Here is an 18,915-nt window from a genome sequence, read left to right as displayed (position 1 = left end):
GCTTGGAACTGGGGGGGCAATTGATGCAGGAGAATTCCACAAAATGTTCCCTGTCACGTTGTGGTACTTCTAGCGACACAAGTTCGCATTTGTTCTACAAATCATTCATTCATGGATTTGGAAATATTCAAAGGGATACCATGAAGAAATAGTGACAGATTGTTCCTTGTCCCCCTTGGATGCATTCCATACAAGATATTTTATATTCATTTACATCTAATCACAGTTAAAACTCTGAAGCTGTAACTTGGACCACTCCAATCTGCTCATATGTTGTTGGATTGTAAAGAAATTTACAAGCAACAGTTTCTAATTCTCTCTTGTTAATATTTACATCTTCTAACTGCAGTCCATCGTTACCGATTTGAGTTCATTGTAGTCCATTTTTAAAAAGAGATAGCTCAATTATTCCAAGTTTATCTTCTTTGTCTAGCTTACATGAGCTCATTATCTATTAGAAAAAAAAATATTAACTACATTTGCCAAATGTTGAAACAAAATATTAACTGTTTAATTGGCCGATTAACTTAAGATAATTTTCAAGCAATAAAGGCCGAAGGGGAGGTTGGATCATGAAGATCCAGAAGAAGTCAAAGTATAAACAATAATAATGGAGGGTTTTGTTTATAAATTTCTTTTGATTAAAATTTAGGTCAATGATATAATAAGATATATTTAGAAAACCAGATGCAAGAGTATTGCCTCAAAAATGAAAAGCAAAGGAGAATCACCTTCTGATTTTCTTGCTAATCAATCATAAAGTATAGACCTAGTTTCAAGTGAAAAGGAGTTGAAAAAAAATTCCAATCCCATCAAGAAAGGTGCTTCATTATAATCTCTTTTCCTCTAGAAAGAATGATGCTAACAAGATATTATTGAATTGCAGCTTCTTGTCACTTTAAGATTATATCTTTCTCATATTATTTGGGGATTCTCTGCAGAGAAGGACCTTATAATGATCCAAGTTGTGGTCTGCTTGTCGATGAAGAAAAATATATTGAACATCCATTTTCTAGTTTGTTCACTACTTTAAAAGCTTGATGTCTGACTATTTAAATAGATTGAACTTTCAACTTAATATTCCTAAAAATAGTCACAGCTATAATGTACAAATTACGTGTTGCGAAATGAATTATGTACAGTCAAAGTTGGGATAAAAGATTAAAAAGGAGACTTGGTGCTGCAGAGGACGACTAACCGGTTCATGAAAGGGGCTCCTCAGATGCAACTTCCAGACAAGCCTCACTACATTCTACTTCTCAGGTCAAACAGATCATTACCAAGCATCTTCATTCATTCAGGAGTTTTGAACAGATAGGAAGGGCTGCTCTTGAGTGTCTCTGAAATATGAATCCAGATTGCAAATATCTTCCTGCCATTAGAGTTCTAATGAGCTTTTCCCTAAGATTTTTTTTCAGCATCTGATTTAGAGCTTCTGCAAAAGTGCATGCCAAAGTGAAGAGAGAAAGTCAAATAATGACAAAACTAAAAATAAGAGAAATCCTTCAGCAATGGAATATCAAAATAAATAGACTTGAATCGAACCATCCCTGCAAATAGATCCTAATTATGTAGGCCTAAGACATAATTTCACTCCTGATGATCATTATGGGATGAACATCTTTAAGAGCAAGGTCAGTAGCTATGCATATCAAATTATTTGGTAATAAGTTAAAGGAAAGGAAGCAGTATTGACAGTAGTAAGTCAAAATACTAGCACTTGAGACAGCAGGCCAATCTGTGAGATTTTTAAACATCACTTGAGACAGCATCCAAATCCTCAGAAGTGGGTGAATAACCTACGGTTAGGCCAAGAGTGTCGTGCTTGGGTTATATTAGGAAATGAATCACCATCATAAATTTTAAAAGTGAAAGAGCAGTGAGTTTGCCCTTTCCCATGCAACACCTAGAAAGTGTTGATGACAAAATACTGAAGCTTTCTTTGCCTTCGAAATGTGATACTAAAACAAAGTAATGGCAATTTGCAAACAAGAACAACATTTCTACTTTATGAATAATCAAACCAATCTTGAAATATCAGCTACCGCTCATGTATTTTGCAGGCTAGATTTTAAATTAATTTCACACTACTGCAGAAGACATTATATGCATATAACCATAGCAAATAAAATGCAACAGAACGAAAGTGAAGAAAACACCCATAGGTCACGAAACAGAAAATCTTCAAGTTCGAGGCCAGCGAACTAAATAGTGAATGGAGACAACATAAAGAAATGAAAACGATGGTGAAAATATTTATCAAAAAAATAAATAATGAAGCTAGAATCATATATTTCAGATCTGTTAGAGGTCCAGATATTGAAAAAAGTGGTTGCTGCACTTATGGAGGAAACGATGCATATATAATAGGTTTAAAATGAAGGAAAAGGTTGTTCACCCTATAGGAAGCTGAAGAATAAAGATGATTATAGCAAACTTGTCTTGTTTCACAACGATATATAATTATACCCAAGCAGCAAGTGCTGTGGCAAAAATAAAAACATCTAAAGCATAAAAGAATGAAGCAATTCCTCTGAACGAGTCTCCAAGATATGTAATCTGAGCATGGGATGGAGGGAATCCTTAACGGCTTAACCTTTAGGAGAGTGAAAGTACAATAGTTTTTTCTCCGTCACTCAGTGAAACTGAGATAGGCACAGGGCTTGAGGGCCGTCATGAACGTATTAATTGGCATTGTCCCAACATTGAGTTTTCATTTGATTCTTTCTATGATATTACTAATAGTTCTTATATACTCTTCTTTTATGATCTTGAATCTTATGATTCACATTCACGTAGAAACAGGATATTATCTTTGCAACTTTATTTTTAAATGAGAATTACTGGCTTCACTAACTGCAAATTTACCAAATTTCTAATATCTTATACACTTCATGATGTATACTTCGTAGAGTTTTGAAGATTCAGCATCCCCTCTAAAACTTTGTGATCAATTTTCTTTCTTTGAGATAATAACTCAGGCTTTTTTCTCATAGAGCTGCATTGCATCGATTTCCTCCTCAATGTCCATCGGCCTATATTTCTCTACCAATCTGATACAAGAGCAACACAAAGAACCAAAGACAAGAGCAAATCGAAGCCGTACCTGACAGAGAGCCGCTTGTAGAATTGCGAGATGCGGTGCGGATTCGCCGGCTTCGGCTTCACGGGCTTCTTGCGAAGGCCACAGATCTCCTGCACGAGGGGAACGTGAACCAGCACAGTCTTCCACGCCACGAACCAACCTGCGGTCGGAATCGATCCCCAAAATCGGATCAAACTGGGCAACAAAGAGAACCAAAAAGCTACCTAATCGGATCAGAAAATATACGAATTGGGGATCCAGGGTTCATACTCAGAAGAATCAAGGAGAAGACGAGGGCGATCGCGAGAAGAGGGCGGAGGAAGAAGATGGAGGCGTACTCCCACATCCACAAACCTAGAAAAACTCGGGATTCGTCGCTTCCCATGGGGATTCCGATGTGAGAACACCTCTACTCCCTTCTCGATTGCATCGGATTCGATAACGAGAAAGTAATAAAGAGAAGGAACAGAGAATTTAATAAATTAAAAAAAATAATCGGGCGAATTATTAACCGGCAAAAAGGTTTAATTATAGTTTCCTCCATTATATAATAAATCATTAGCATCTTTTGCACGTACAGCCTTCTAAAGTGTTTATTTATGAAAACACCCTTCGCAGATAAATAAAACAAAAGGTAAAATCTTACGTGCTTAATCTTCTAACTTTTATATTTATGCGTAGGTCCTCCACGGATACTCTTTTAAGTTATCTTTTTAATAACGATAAGTTAAAATCTTAATAATTTTATATGTACGAACAAAAATAAAGTTGAGATCTCCAGACCCTCAGAGAGATATATAACTAATTCATTTAAAATTAGAACAATAATAATAATAATAAAGATTTGATCATATCAATGAATGGATCCAAACTTATCAGTAGTTTAAATTTTGGAATAAAAGATAGGATAAGGATAAGTTAAACAAATCTATGACAACAAGGTAAGTGCTATCATGGAGGTTAGGTGTGAATGTGTGATCCATGTTGGTGTTATTAATGGCAGAGCCACAGAGAGGCAAGGAGGCCCATGGGCCCCTATTGAATTAAAGACAAGGGTTCGTTAGGCAGATCTCTCTCATATTGAAACCCTTTTTTTTTTTTTAATCAAACATACCTTACATTATGTTTTTAATGTCTCAGAATGATTCTGAGTTAATTTTGTTACTTCTGAAAAGGAAAACTAAAAATACCCCACATTTGACCATACAATTTAGTTCTTTCTAATTTTCTTCTCGTTCCCCGTAATCGCTACTCCAAGGTTATAGACTTCATCCCTAGAGAGGTTCTCAGAAGGAGCCCTCTCTCACATTAAATCTATCATCAACTCACTTGAAACCCTATATCATTCCTCGCCACCATCCTTCGCCAGATGATTGTCGCTGCACATACATAGTGACCTCACAGACCTCCATGCTCCTAAGACTTCTCCTGCACACACTAGCCCCCTACTTTTCTCTCTCAATTCTAGGGAATCTTGATGAAGGAGAAAACTCTTAAGAAATCACTTCGATTTCTATCACTCCAAACAAGAACGTAATAGACGACAAAGATGATTAGGAGGCCTTTACGGATTGGCTTCCAACTAATGTTGTAGTGCTCTCCTTGTGGCTAGAGATTTTTTTTTTTTTTCTATGTATTTGTGGTGTTAGGTCTAACTGTGGTTTTGACAGAGCTATAGAATGTTGATCCTCTTATACTTGTGTTTTTTTCTAGCAATCCTCTTCTTACACCTCTTCGTAGTGTTTCTTTTCGAACTATCGTCTTATTTCCTCCATTTTTATTTTGTATGGGTGTTTGTGTTTATTGTTACTTACTTGATAATTTACTTCATTACAGTTCGATTTATGTTTAGCCAAGTGTAAAACTAGTCTGCAGAGTGACCACTCTCTAGCCCTCTTTCATTCCTGTGTATCAAATTATAACCATAAGCTAAACTTTCATTCCCAAAAAACAATTCCATATATAATATGATGAAAGAGAAGTGAGTCACTAGATGGAGTTCTATCATATACTATTCTTCTCATGAACTTTGTTAATTATATATATATATATATATATATATATATATAAACTTGCCATAATTGAGCAATTGATTGCTTGATAATTCTTGTAAGCAAGGTATAACACCCATGATCATTATTCTATTGTCCGGAAACAACTATTTACTACTCTATGATGTAAACATGAGAAGGAAGTATGAGTAGCCGGCTTAAAGATATGATTGATTCAATTATTATTACTCATCCCACTCTATGTCCTTGTGATTTTGGAACCAATAATTCAAATTTAAATTCTTTTGACTTGAAGAAATCGTCCCAATATCCAATAAAAACAGAGAAAAGTAATAAAAGGAAATTTATTAAAAATATATATATATATATATATATATATATTTTGCATTTATATCATTCGCACCCTACTACCTACTATATGATATTTACTATTTGATCCTTATATTTCACTTTTAATACTTTAAAAATAATTTGAGTTAATTTTAACCGACAGCTAACGAAATTTAAAAAAAAAAATTGTTACTTCTAAAAATAAAAGATTAATATCCCTAAAATACCTCTCAATTGATTTTAAAATCTAATCTTCTTTATTTTTATCATGATCTTAAAAAACTTACAAATCTATATGATAATTATTTTTTGAAAAAAGTAACATCAAAATATTTTTGAGGCATTAAAAGTAAAATATATATTCAAATAATAAGATGTGAATTATTATAGAAAGATTTGCAAATACACAAAAATCCCTACCTTATGTTTTTATTTTAGTTCGAATTTTACCTTATCAAGTTTTATTTCAAAAAATTCTATGTCATTTATAAAAAAAAATATCTATTTAACACTCTAGTTAATTTTAACTCATCCTACCGTAGCATAAGAGAATCTAAATTCTAACCATAAAATAATTATGATATTAGGGGGTTTTAAAAAATTGATACAACTTGGTCGACCCAATCGTCTTAAGCCGACCAAATAGGGGTCTAATATCCCAAGTTATTTAGTTAATTTGCCGTCATATTTAGTCATTGTATCATGTGCATTTACTTTTAGCTCCTTTTAATTTTACTTAAGTTGATGCGGTTGGACTAGTCGAACTGACTACTTGTATCACAGCCACATATAAGTAATTAGGTGCATACCACTTTTGATTTAAAGAATAAATTGAACTTCCATGCCCTAACTCTCGTGTCTTTCTCCTCTCTTGTTCCCTCTACCCATGACAGCAGCAATTACCTTGGCATCGCCGCCTCTAGCTCTTGTCTATCGTCATACCACCCTAGTCCGGTGGCCCACTCCTCCCTCTTCTTTTATTCTCTCTACTGATGCCCTAAACACCTCCACCATTCCTAATATTCTACCACACCATCCCTACTGACGCCATCCCATTACTACCGGCCCACCACCTACTCATGGATCCCCAAAACTAGTTCAAACCTTTATCTCGTAAGTCTATCCTTCTCGACTTTTGACTACTGATTCATCGATATTTCTAAATCTAGCCATCTAAATATCGAGATATTAAATTTATTAGAAATTTCTTTTTTAAAGCTACAACATATTTAAATTTCACAAGGTTTCAACAGATAGATCATCTATCCTGAGTAGCTTTCAAAAGTTTCACCCTAAATTCTGTCTAGAACCAATTATGAATACATTTAATCTTTTTTTTGTAACAACTTCGTGCAATAAGATAGTAATATATACGATATTTTTGATAAAATTTTCTAATAATAATAATTGATCAAATCTAGCTGTCTTTTTTCTTTTTGACTTTTGAGGGAAAGCCTGCGAGAAAGACTTTATTAATAATATCAAAGAGCTACAAAACTCAACACAAACGGAAACATGAAGGATGTTGGAATTGGCTCAAATTCAATTTCAGCAAAATTCAACATGTATCAACATTTCTGTGCCGTGCGTTCGAACAGGCCCTGAGGACGTTCGAACGCGGGCTCCAGACATAGAGCAGTTTGTGATGCAGGCGTTCGAACGGCCCAACCGCATTCAAATGCGAGCCAACCCGAGAGCAGCTGTTTTTGCGGGCATTCGAATGGAGTTTTGGTGTTTGAACGCTAGTCTGCATTTGCACTGGGCGCGTTCGAACGCGCCCCGCAGGCGTTCGAACGCCCCTTTGGTTCTGCTGCTTTGATATTGGGCCCGTTCGAATGCGCTCCCGAGGGCGTTCGAATGCGACGCGAAAAACCCAATCTAAATCAGCCATATAAATAGAAATGTTGGGTTTTAGGGTTTAGGGTGGCATTTTGCAAGAGAGAAAAATTTGTAGGAAAAAGTCACCATTGTTTAGAGATTAGAGTTGTAAACTTTTTGTATTTGAAGATTTGTATAGTGGATTGAAGATTGCTTCGCCCGTGGACGTAAATACATCGCCAAACCACGTAAATCATATCTCTCCATTCTTTTTATGGTTTGCATTAATTTAGTGTTCATGTTTGTGATTACCTTAAGTATTTAAAATTCTCTACAACTAGCATCTTGTATTTGGAGTTCTCATATTGATATTGATATTAGCTTTGCTAATATTTGGTTTGCCCCAAATTATTGCTATTCTATTTGAATTTTTTTAAGGGTGAAGGTTTTGCTTCCGCTTCGCTCACCCATTTGGGTATTTGCACAACAAAGAAACCCTTACTTATATATAAAGGCAACATAATAAAAGATACATATATCAAACGTAACAACTATAAGCATAATGCATAACAAGCAACAAAGAAGGTAGGGAGGACAAATCTTTCAACAAACCCCTACATTACACAAAATAAATATGATATTAAGCTCGATGAGCACAAAAGATTAACAAATCAAACAATCTCGATGGGAACACAACGTAAAGGTTATCACATCCGATAACTTCATCGTGACCTTCACTACCCTGACACGCACAACCATGCAATAGTAGAGAAAAGTAATGGAAAAGAAAAAAAAAATAGATAACCTCCAAACTATGATGACCAAAGAGGAAGCGAGAAGGTGGATTTATGAGCCATTAATTACAAAGAAACAGATACTCAATAACCATTAAGAAAGGAAAAGAGGAAGAGACTGGCCATGCACGGAAGAGTAATCATGGCGAGATGGAAGGAAGAAGAAGAAGAAGAAGAAGAAGAAGAAGAAGAAAGAAAGAAAGAGAAGCGTAGCAGACCCTTACCCAAGTGGAGTGCAATCCAGCAAGCGTTGAGAGGGCGATCTTTGGGACCAAACATTATTATAAGTTCCAAATGACAAGACTACGTCGTCAACTAAACCATGAGTTCGAAGGCGGATGCCACCAAACCGACCACACTAAAACTCAGGGTGGTCCCCAGTCACCACTTCATCACACTTGCATCCACGACTCAATTATGCAAGTCTCTATTCACATCACAAATCTCAATCTAGCTAAGAGATCCTGCACTCATTCCCAATCTTCAGAAAAGAACTCAACGCCTCCCCTCCCCCCTATCTCTCCTCACCTATCAAATCATCTACAATTAAAGAAGGTATCGTAGTATTATTATTATTATTATTATTATTACCCCAATCACCTTTTTAATGTGATTGGCTCTATATCCATGTCCTAATGATGCACGAATAGTTATTGATTTTAACTTACTCCTCCGTATTTATAAAATGCTAATGGCTAACCACCTATTTCTACCATCTTTTAATTCGACTGTATTTATAAGAGAAATAATTAAATCTAATTTTATACCTACGCCTTGACTTGCGTTGCGTTTTGTTGTTAATGAGTTAAATTAAAAAAAATATATATACAGTGCATTGGTGATTGAGTAATAAAAACGAAACATAGGTGATGGTTTATGAGCGAAGAAAACTAGAAGTTATTATGAAATATGAATCTGGGTAAATATATTGGGATTCAATGTGGCATTAATTGGCGGCCCGATTCTCGAGTGGGCAATCAACTACTGCTGACGTCAGCGGGGTCGAACTCAATTACTGTGGTGGGTCCCCCGCCCACGATCTCCGGCATCGGGGAATCATTAGGCGTGCAAGCTATCTTATCCTACGCCAATTTCCGTGCCTATTCTGAGCCCCCAATACTCACATGCGCTCCATCCATTCTATTTCTAACCCTCGTATTCCCACCATTAATTTTTCTTTTAATCATTCTCTTAATTTCTTTTTTGTTATTACGCATAATTAGATTTATTGCAAGACGCTGCCGATTACTAAAGAAGGTGAGATGTTTTCACCCTCTCCATTATTTTCTTCTAATGGGGGTGGGGATGAGAGATTATGATTAAGGAGTTATTACGGGACAGAGAGACGTTGGGACGGGGCCCACACGGTATGGCGCGAAAAGCGTGACGTGCTCCGCACCGCCACCTTACGGCCCATACCGTGTACTCCCCATCGCCAACCGTCGGATCTCCCATCACGGATCGGACTCCCATCCCATCCGTCCATCCGACGGCCACCATCCCATCTGACGCCTGTCAGTACCCGGCTCACGTGGTGGGGCCTCGACCCACCCCCCGTGATTATTATTAGACGAGGACCTTACATGAGCCTCGGCGAATCAGTCGCCGACACGTACTCCAACCGCTCGGACTCGTTTAGTCTAATCGACGGGATCACGTGTCTACCCTCTTAATCCTGCATCCGGCAATCTCCCCCCCCCCACCGCTCGCCACGTCATCACGCCGCACGTGATCCCTTCCTCTTCCCCAACCCAATTTACCCGCATAGGTATTTTCTCTGCGGCACTTTTACCGCCATCGCCATTTCTATTCTACCGTCATTTATAAAAGCTTATTAAATTTGTTCATCTTCGTGAGGGAAAAAAAAAACCCCAAATCCCCACGTTTGGCCTTGCTTAAACCTAACAAGAAAGCGATTGGGATAGAGATAGAGAGAGAAAAAGAGAAGGGTTAGGGTTTCATGGATTTAAGTGTGGTACCTTACGAGGAGCCGAGGGGTAGAGGCGAGAGATCGCCGGAGTCCGGCGGCTACGGCGGAAGTGGCGGAGGGAAGTATAAAGAGTGCATGAGAAACCACGCTGCGGCCATTGGAGGCCAGGCGTACGACGGGTGCGGCGAGTTCATGCCGGGAGGGGTCAAAGGAACACTGGAGGCGCTAAAGTGCGCCGCGTGCGGATGCCACCGCAACTTCCACCGCCGCGACGGCGGATCCGGCGCCGGAGCCTGTGATCTCTACCGTCCGATCCACCTCAAGAAGCCGATCCCGCCGACGCCAGGGTTTATGCCCTTCTTCGCTCCTCCGATCCCGCTCCCGCTTCCCTACAACGCGATCCCGCCTCCTCCGGCGTCGGCGGCGCCGATCCACCTCGGCGGAGATCGGAGCCGCGCCGGATCGGAGACCCCGCCGAGGAGAGGAGAGGAGGACGACGACGCGACCGCGGCTCACGACTTCCGAAGCGGAAGCGGAGGGAGGAAGAGGTTCCGGACGAAGTTCACTGCGGAGCAGAAGGAGAAGATGCAGGCGTTCGCGGAGAAGCTCGGGTGGCGGATCCAGAAGCACGACGACGTGGCCCTCGACCAGTTCTGCCTCGAGATCGGTGTCAAGCGGCACGTGCTCAAGGTGTGGATGCACAACAATAAGAACCACCACCTCTCGTCCGCTGCCTCCTCCGCCACGACAGCAGCCAACCCCGCCGCCGTCAGTGGCGCCGCCGCCTCGCCTGCCCCAATACAAGTCTGACCTCTCTCTCTCTCTCTCTCTCTCTCGCCTCCCCCCCTCTAATAAGCATTATTAGACTTGTTTAGGAATAACGATAACATTATCTTGTTGTAACGATCGTTGTTAGTAGTACGTAGTAGTAGTAGTAGTAGTAGTACGAGCTGTCGCCCACCTGGAGGTGCTGCGTGTTTTGGGGTTATTACCAAATTACTACACATTCTATTAGATCATAGTTTTAGGTCTTTTCTGCAATTCTTCAGAGCTAATTCTTGTCATCTCGTAATCTTTTTTCTTGCAGTCACCACTTATATTCGAAAATTGAGGCGGTTTTAATTGTGAACAGATCTAATTCGTTGCTACTTAGAGAGTGATCACTATCTTAAAATTAAGAGTTTTAATTATTATTATTATTATTCATGTGTTAATTTCATTTTTTTTTCATGTAATACCCTTGCTTAGAGAACTTGATCTTCAGAATGTCTTTTTTAATAATTCAGGGTGTGAAATGATATAAAATATACGTTGGGATTAGTGACAGGTACTAAAAAGGAATTGTGAAGTAATTAGTAGGGAATATAATAATACGGTTGGGATTAGCGGAGAGGGTATTAAGGAAGAAGAGATAGTGATGGGGTGGGGGGCCATGTGTCGGTGCCGATGTGTGAGTTGGCATTTGTTTACGTTTGCTTCCTGCTACCCGGACCGGCTCGGTCGGTGTCTGGACGACCGACGCTGCCTACGAAAAGATCCATCATCCCTCGTTCCCTCTCCGAAGAAAGCCGTTTCCGGGTGGGAAACGGGTGGGTTTGGTGGGGAGATGGAATTAATTAATTAATTAATTAATTGATTGAATTGAATTGAATTGACGTTTGCCTGGTCAATGTGGGCTCGGCTGGAGTCGGACCGACTCCTGTACTGTTCCGACTGGATTATGACAGGTCGCCAGAAAGAAGAAGGTAATCTCTCTCTCTCTCTCTCTCTCTCTCTCTCTCTCTCTCTCTGTGCACCAGTTCATGTGATGATACTACTATTCATGCATGTGATATTTCCCAATACACTAGATGATAGAAGATAGGTAGGAACAAACGGTATTTTGACAGTTGTTATGATATTTTATTATAATCTCTTTCTGGTTTTTTTTTTGTTGTTCACATTTTGTGTATTTCAAAATGATATAATATAAAGGGCAAAAAGGTTAAGAAGGTTGCTCATACATTAGTACTATGAGAGTTAAAAGTGATGCAAAGAAAGGTTGATAGAGACACCCTACTTACTAAGACAAGGGACTAGAAATGCTAAATTAGCCTTAGCTTTTTGCTTGTGGATTGTGACTTTTAGAATCACCCCCTGCTGTGTCATTCTTATGCACAAGTTTTTTATTTTATTTTAATATCCATGTTAACTTTATTTAGTCATAAAATTACTCCTCACTTGTATATATCCGTATCAAAATTATTCGGAATTGAAAAGTAGAGGGCCCAATTTAATATTTTTAGGTCAAGGGGGATGTTGCATTTGGGGTAACATAAAAATTAGTTTGTTGCTTTCTAAGAAAGAATTTATTCTGAAAGAAAAAGCATGCTAAGATTCCATGTGAATCATACTTTGATAACTTTAAAAACAAACTCATGTCCTTCTCAATATATACTAATTTCCAACGAACTTACGTACAAGATTCCTATCTGACCAAATTAATTTCATTCAGAAGCCAAGTTATGAAATTCCCCTTGATGATTGGAAAATGTGGAGTTGTTGAATGGTGTCAATTATACTACAAGAGAAGAAGCATTTCATGAGCAGTAAATATAAACTTGCTTCCTCAATTTAAAAATCCGAAGTAATAATACTTCCACAATAATTTAAGAGAGTTAAAAGAGGAATTAGAAGAACTTTTACCAAAAAAATTTGAAACAAAAGAGGAACCATAATGCTGCTACTACTGTGATATTAAGAAAGTTTCCGATGGCAATATACGTAGAAATCCCTAGACACTCGATATGTTTCCAGATCAAAGGGAATGAGAATAAAACATGACATGAAAATAGTCAATGATAACATGGTACAGAGTCATAGCTTGACACGGGAATTGTGTATATCTACATGAACCAAGTAATTACCAGCCTTACCATCAGTGATATGAATTCATAATCCACTACAAAACTTCGTCGCAATATGAACTCTAAGATGGAACTAGTTTCAAACTGCAATATACAACGAGATGCGTTTCCACCAATTAAAGAACACGGCTGAAAACAGAAACTTTCATCAAAATTATACCTGTAAGTTTAATCCGATTCCTATCAACTTTGTCATACATCATATGAACATGATATTCTACAACATTCTAAATGAACAGATCACAATCTAACTAAACTGAGGTTCGTCCAAAGGTCCTGTGAGTGGAATTTGATATACATGGTCTAGTAATTTTTGTGACTGGTTTTCAAGAAATGCATGCCCCTCAATAGTTTCTGCAGCTCTTGCTGCAACTATACCGAAAAGGTGACATAAGGAGCTAAAACGCTTAGCTTTAGAGAACTTAGGGTCAGTTCCAGAAAGCCCACAAATCTCTCTTACCAGGCCAGTTTTAGCATCTTTCCTCCACCTCTTCAAGAAGTATCGCAGAGGAAGTTCTTTTATGTTAATTATATCAAGGGCTTTTAACACATGGCGACATTGAATTCCAACAAACTCAAACTTTTTGCAGCTACATGCTAGTGTGCCATCTAAAGGATTAAACCTCACCAGGTGCTCTTCTGGGCTTTCCTCACTAGTGACCTTGTACTCACAGTCTGTTTCACTCATTCCACAGTTGAATACCATACAATCCATTGACATTTCAAACTCTCTTTGAAACATGTCGAACACTGCAGGGGTATACAAGTTGGCAGCTTGGTTCAACATCCTAGAAGAACTTGTAACTGAGACACTTTGAGTGGAACTGAAATCAGTCCTGTGCTCTGCATCCCGCAGCTCATCTACCAATCTTTCATAATGCTTGAGAAATTGCAACAAATCTGTTGCTGAGTTCAAGTGCTCTTTTAGTATGCCGTCCAAGTTCGTAATGCGCTGTGTATTTCTCATGTCAGCAGAAAACGTTTCCCGTCCATACGCAATGGCCCATCTCTCTCTATCTTCAAATAACTCGATCAACCACTCATTGTCTTTGAGTTCATACTTTTTTAATATTGCCTTCCATTCTGTTACAAACTTCTCCACCTCCTCACAATCAAATAAACATGTGCTAAAATCATGTGCAAAAGTCCTAGAACCTTGAAAGACTTGTCCCAAATGCTTCACTGCACTGTGATACATATGCCACACACAAACTCGATGAGCTGTGCCAGACCACATTGAAGCAACAGCATTGAGCATTGCCGAATTTTGATCTGTTAGAATAACCTTAGGTTGCTTTCCATGCATCGCACTCTTGAACGTCTTGAGTAACCACTTGAAAGAGTCTTCAGATTCATCGTATAGCAATGCTGAACCAAATATGACAATTTGCTTATGATGATTCACACCATAGAATGGTGCCAAGGGTATATCATAACTATTTGATTTATATGTTGTATCAAAGCAGATAATGTCACTGAAGTAGTAATAGTCCGACACAGACTTACCATCTGTCCAGAAAACATTTATTATTTGATCTTCGCTATCAAGTTGCAATGCGTAGTAGAATGACGGATCGTTAACTTGTCTTTCTTGCAGGTACTCCATAGTGGCTCCAAAATCTCCTGGTTTTCGAGCATCCCTTCGTCTTGCAGGTGAAAAGTTTTTAGACACGGTGGAGGAGAATGTCAGATCCCCATGAGCCGAGCATTGACCATTCCCATGACCATTAGCATCATTGGAAAAACCAGCAGACTCCAATTCGGTATTCCTCACTTTATTAGCAGTCCTATATGTTTTTAACGTGTAAGCAGTTCTTGCATTTACAAACTCATGGTTGTGCATTGGTTGGAAATTACTCACTCGATACTTTCCATTCTTTGCAAGCTTAACAATCATCCTTGCATGACAACCAGTCCTCTCATTAGGCCTTAGCCGATGCTTCTCGACCTGACTTCCATCTCTCTTGTTACCATAATAACCTTCTTTGTAGCACACATAGGTCCTCGATATAATGACGCCAGACGCTCTTCGATTCACCCAAGCCTTTCGAACATCAAATCCTATTCTTCTGGCATAGTCATTGTAAAACTGATAAGCCTTCTCATCATTCTCAAACTCCATGTCTACTTTTGGTGCCCAACTTTTATCAGCAGCATCATCAATGGACACAAAAGCAACCTGCCTATACCCCCCGGATTGTCTGACCAAGTACTCAAAAGTAGGGTTTTGCGACGCCAATTTTGCCGCAGCCGCCCGACTCCTCTTCACCACTCTATGTGACTTCAAATTTAACGATTCCACAAGAGGAACAAGATCATGGTTGTGCATCGGATGGAACTCACTAACACGATATCTACCGCTTATAGTAATCTTAACTGTCACGTGTGCAAGGCAACCAGTTCTCTCATTCCGGCGCGGTTTCTTCACCTCACTCTCATCCTTCTTGTTCCCCTGATACCCCTCCTTATAGCAAACATACGTTCTTGATATTATAACCCCAGAAGCCCTTCGATTAACCCAGGCTTTTCGAACACTGAATCCAACTACTCTAGCATAGTTGTTGTAGAACTGGTACGCCTCCTCATCGCTTGCGAACTCCATATCCACCCTCGGCACCCAATTCTTTTCATCCAATTCGTCCATTTCCTTGGTGGTGATCGCAGAAATCTAGTTTATTTTTTTTAATCCCAGCCGACTAGAATTTAGTCTCAATCATGCGGAAACAGCAAGTAATTGAGAAAAAAAAAACATCGAGTATTTCCTTGAAACAGTAGGTTAAAAATTTCAAGATTTCAGACTAGAAGATCGGCAAAGCGATGGGGCAACGTGGAAATTTGAATTGTAGAAAAGAGGGGAGGATGGAGAGGGATCACCTGAAGCTGGACGCGGCTACTCCCAAACTGGATTCAGGAGAAGATCGTATCGCATCACCTCTTTCGCGAGCTTGCGTGAGCTTTAATGGCGGGAAGAGGGAGAGAAGAGAGGATGGAAACCCTACAAATTGAGTTGGAAGAGATGGTCTTCCAATTTGGTCTGGGAGGGTTCTCGATAGAATAAAGCGGCAAGAGAAACACGTGGCGTCTTCTCATTCGAAGTTAAAGCAATTTCCTACATGAGCAGAAATCTTAACGGAAAATAACTCACACTGTTTAGAAAATTAATTAATTAATTAATTAATTTTAGTGGATTTGAAATGTGTAATAAACTTTGATGATTTAAGGTATAATTTGGAAGGAGTTCATTTTCCAAAACATGTCCAAGGATTAAAACCGAAAATGTACATACAATAAAATTAAAAAAGTTTATTTGTTTTGCATGTATACTACTACTAGTCAAATGCTCCTTTATTTGTTTGTATACCCATCCAAATTTTATATTATTATTATTATTATTATTATTTTTCCAAGGATGCTCATTCTGGCTACTTTTTGGTAACTAATAGATGGGTTTTATTGAAATTTTTTGCTTCCTTCGTTACCTCGGGAAAGGAGGGTGAGAGGCCATTATGTACCTCTACCTCTTCCCTCTCCTTTCTCTTCCCTTTTGTTTCCCCTAGATCTCTCTCATTCTTACGCAATTACCTTTACATTTTCTAAGTCGTGTTGTCTTCTTCCTCATTTTGCTTGTTGACCAAATGAGCGTCAGGTTTGTCCTAGATGGTCTGCTTCGTCATTGATCCCTTCCTTACCGTGACCTCTCTATCTGCGCCAATGGTAGTGGGTGGAGGTTGGTGTTGGGGGTCTATAGGAGTCGGGGTGGGTGAGAGAGGTTGGGTTTGGGTTTTGCTTGATAGGGCCTCTCTTTATTCTCTTGATGAAAGAGAGGGATTAAAGGAGAGAGAGTTGTGGTTTAGGTTGTTTTCTTTCGGTCTGGCATTTGAATTTGGTCAGTTTATATTTTGTCGCCCTCCCTTCTTTCATGTAGTTGACGCCTCGACCTGACAACTCCCCTCCTCCCTCCCTCCCTCATCGTCTCCGTCACCGCTGAGCACCACCACCACCACCACCACCTTCTGCTTCCCACTTATCCCATCGTTGCTTTGGATATAGTCGCCATGCCATCGTAAAAGCTTGTTTTTATATTTTTTTTCGCTTTTGCTCTACTTGTTGTTGGTTCTTTTCTTTATATGTTGTAAGCCAATGATCATAGATCTTTCGATCTTTAGGGATTCATAGGGCAGCCATATTTTAGACTATCGAACCATGACGAAATCATAGAGTTGACACAGTGCTCTCTGCTCCTGTGAATCTACTAATATCGTTCCTCAGTTGGTAGGTATCTTGCTCATGACCAAGGTGGTCATGAGTTCGACTTCAACCCCAAATAATATTGTGGAGAAATTATTTGGTGGTTGGTAGTTTTGTGGCTTGGTTCGATTCGGTTGATGGCTTGGCAGTGCGGTTAGCTTGGAAGAACAGCTTGACAATGCAACGACTTAGAACAGGTTTCGGCGGCGTTTGATTCTCGGTGGGGCCTAAAGTGCTTCTGTATCTAGGAAGGGTTGGCACTTTGTCCAGCCCATATCTAGTCTTCGACTCATGAATGATCAGTTTGTCATCTTTTGTGCACCATCTATTAGTATTGTTTAATTTAGGCCAAGTGTAGGACTTATTTCAAATAACAATAGCTTTATATGTTAAATGAATTACTATTACCCACATGCTTTCACTAAAATAAATTATCTAATAGATGAAATAATAAAGGAATCCTTATTTGAGAGCAACATATTGAAAAAAAAGAAGAAGTATTTACTGCTCTTTTATTATTAAATAAATCAAAATTTAACTTTTCATCAACTTTCATGAGATATTTATCTATGCAAATGTCTTAGACAACTGCAAAGGGGTGCGAGAGGGAATAACTGCATCAAGGCATTGTGAATGGATGTATGAAGTGGAATATGAAGTGGAATAACTCCATATATATAGAGTGAGCATACTATGCCGCATGAACCGGATGTATTGGAATGAACAATTACAATCTCGGATTCATTCAGACCGAGGATAAATTTATCCATGAATGCTTGTCCAGATAAGGAACTTATTCTTGTATGGCGTCTAAAGTCTTATCTAGTTTGCTGCACTAGAAGATCCAGCGAGCTGCCACAGCCGCCTCTTCTCTTGCCGAGAGAGATTTCCTGAACGGCGAGGAGAAGGAAGACGAGCTCCGGCTCGACCCGGAGCGGTGTGGAGACGGCACAACCACGTCAGAGCCGCCATGACAGCCACTGCTCCTCTTCTTGTCATCCCTACGCCGAAGTGATGGTATTGGAAAGCAGCCTCGTGAGATGGCAAGAACCTCAGGAGGAGAGGTGAAGGCCTGAGAATTCGACGATGACCGGAGGTAGCGGTAAGTTTGCCGTTTCGATGGCGAAGATGAAGCGGAGCGAGGAAAGATGGCAGGAGACTGCGAAGGGGAAGGAGCTGGGCTAATCAGTAGCTCCGAGAGCCATGGAGAAGAGTAGTGGGTGAGAGGGGATTGGGTAGGGGAAGGGAGGGGGGTCTTGGTCTTGGAAGGAGGAGGGCTAAGTTTTGATGGCAGTTGTGAGGAAGTGGCAGTGGAATGAGTTTGGAGATGAGGCTTGGGGATGCCTGGTTGGATCTCCCACTTGAATGGAATGGATCCTGGCTTCTTGAAGTATCCATCCATGCCTCTCTCTCTCTCTCTCTCTCTGAAAACTTTGTTTATAAAGTTCTCTGGGTGGCTTCTCTGATGAACATGAGGTGCTTATCTTGGCGAGATTGGAGGTGGGTAATTGATGAAAGTAAGTGGGTGAGCCAAATTTTCTCTAACTAGCATTGACTTCAGGGAGAGAGGACAAAAGAGTAGATAAGATTAGGGTGAATCTCAATACATGCGTTGGTGACACAGCAATCTCCTCATAGATTTATAGTCATACTTTGCTGCATCAATGGGTTTGGTTTCAGCTAGTACAGAATGCAAATAAACATTAAAATTCAATAAATACCATCAATGTAACAGGTGAGTTGTGTGACACTGCAATTACTAGAAAGATGGTTCAGTGAAAAGTGTCCAGGC

At 39.4% G+C, this 18,915-nt stretch overlaps 3 protein-coding genes across 4 annotated transcripts; 1 reads left to right on the top strand and 2 right to left on the bottom strand.

Annotated features, from left to right (window-relative positions):
* Positions 1–1,051: 1,051 nt before the first annotated feature.
* On the bottom strand, positions 1,052–3,594 carry LOC140795289 (uncharacterized). Its single transcript, XM_073147786.1, has 3 exons — positions 3,356–3,594; positions 3,107–3,245; positions 1,052–1,435 (listed from the first exon to the last, which is right to left on the bottom strand). The coding sequence occupies exons 1-3, from the start codon at positions 3,468–3,470 to the stop codon at positions 1,402–1,404; spliced, it is 288 nt and encodes a 95-aa protein (XP_073003887.1). The 5' UTR covers positions 3,471–3,594; the 3' UTR covers positions 1,052–1,401.
* A 5,645-nt stretch (positions 3,595–9,239) lies between these two features.
* On the top strand, positions 9,240–11,010 carry LOC140795288 (zinc-finger homeodomain protein 2-like). Its single transcript, XM_073147785.1, has one exon. The coding sequence runs from the start codon at positions 10,000–10,002 to the stop codon at positions 10,777–10,779; it is 780 nt and encodes a 259-aa protein (XP_073003886.1). The 5' UTR covers positions 9,240–9,999; the 3' UTR covers positions 10,780–11,010.
* Positions 11,011–13,005: 1,995 nt separating this feature from the next.
* Positions 13,006–15,912, bottom strand: LOC140795287 (protein FAR1-RELATED SEQUENCE 5-like). Of its 2 annotated transcripts, none has more exons than XM_073147784.1 (2): positions 15,750–15,912; positions 13,006–15,637 (listed from the first exon to the last, which is right to left on the bottom strand). In XM_073147784.1, exon 2 carries the CDS (start codon positions 15,517–15,519, stop codon positions 13,123–13,125), a length of 2,397 nt encoding a protein of 798 aa, XP_073003885.1. In that variant the 5' UTR covers positions 15,520–15,637; positions 15,750–15,912; the 3' UTR covers positions 13,006–13,122. The 2 variants fall into 2 exon arrangements, with proteins under 2 accessions (XP_073003885.1, XP_073003884.1); XM_073147783.1 differs by having other exon boundaries at positions 13,006–15,543.
* Between the last annotated feature and the right edge of the window lie 3,003 nt (positions 15,913–18,915).

The sequence above is a fragment of the Typha latifolia genome, chromosome 9, assembly GCF_019914945.1.
Source record: "Typha latifolia isolate L0001 chromosome 9, TyphaL0001v2, whole genome shotgun sequence".
NCBI classification, from domain to species: Eukaryota; Viridiplantae; Streptophyta; class Magnoliopsida; order Poales; family Typhaceae; genus Typha; species Typha latifolia.
The sequence above is the reverse complement of the archived record's forward strand: the minus strand, read 5'-3'. Positions and strand labels throughout refer to the sequence as shown.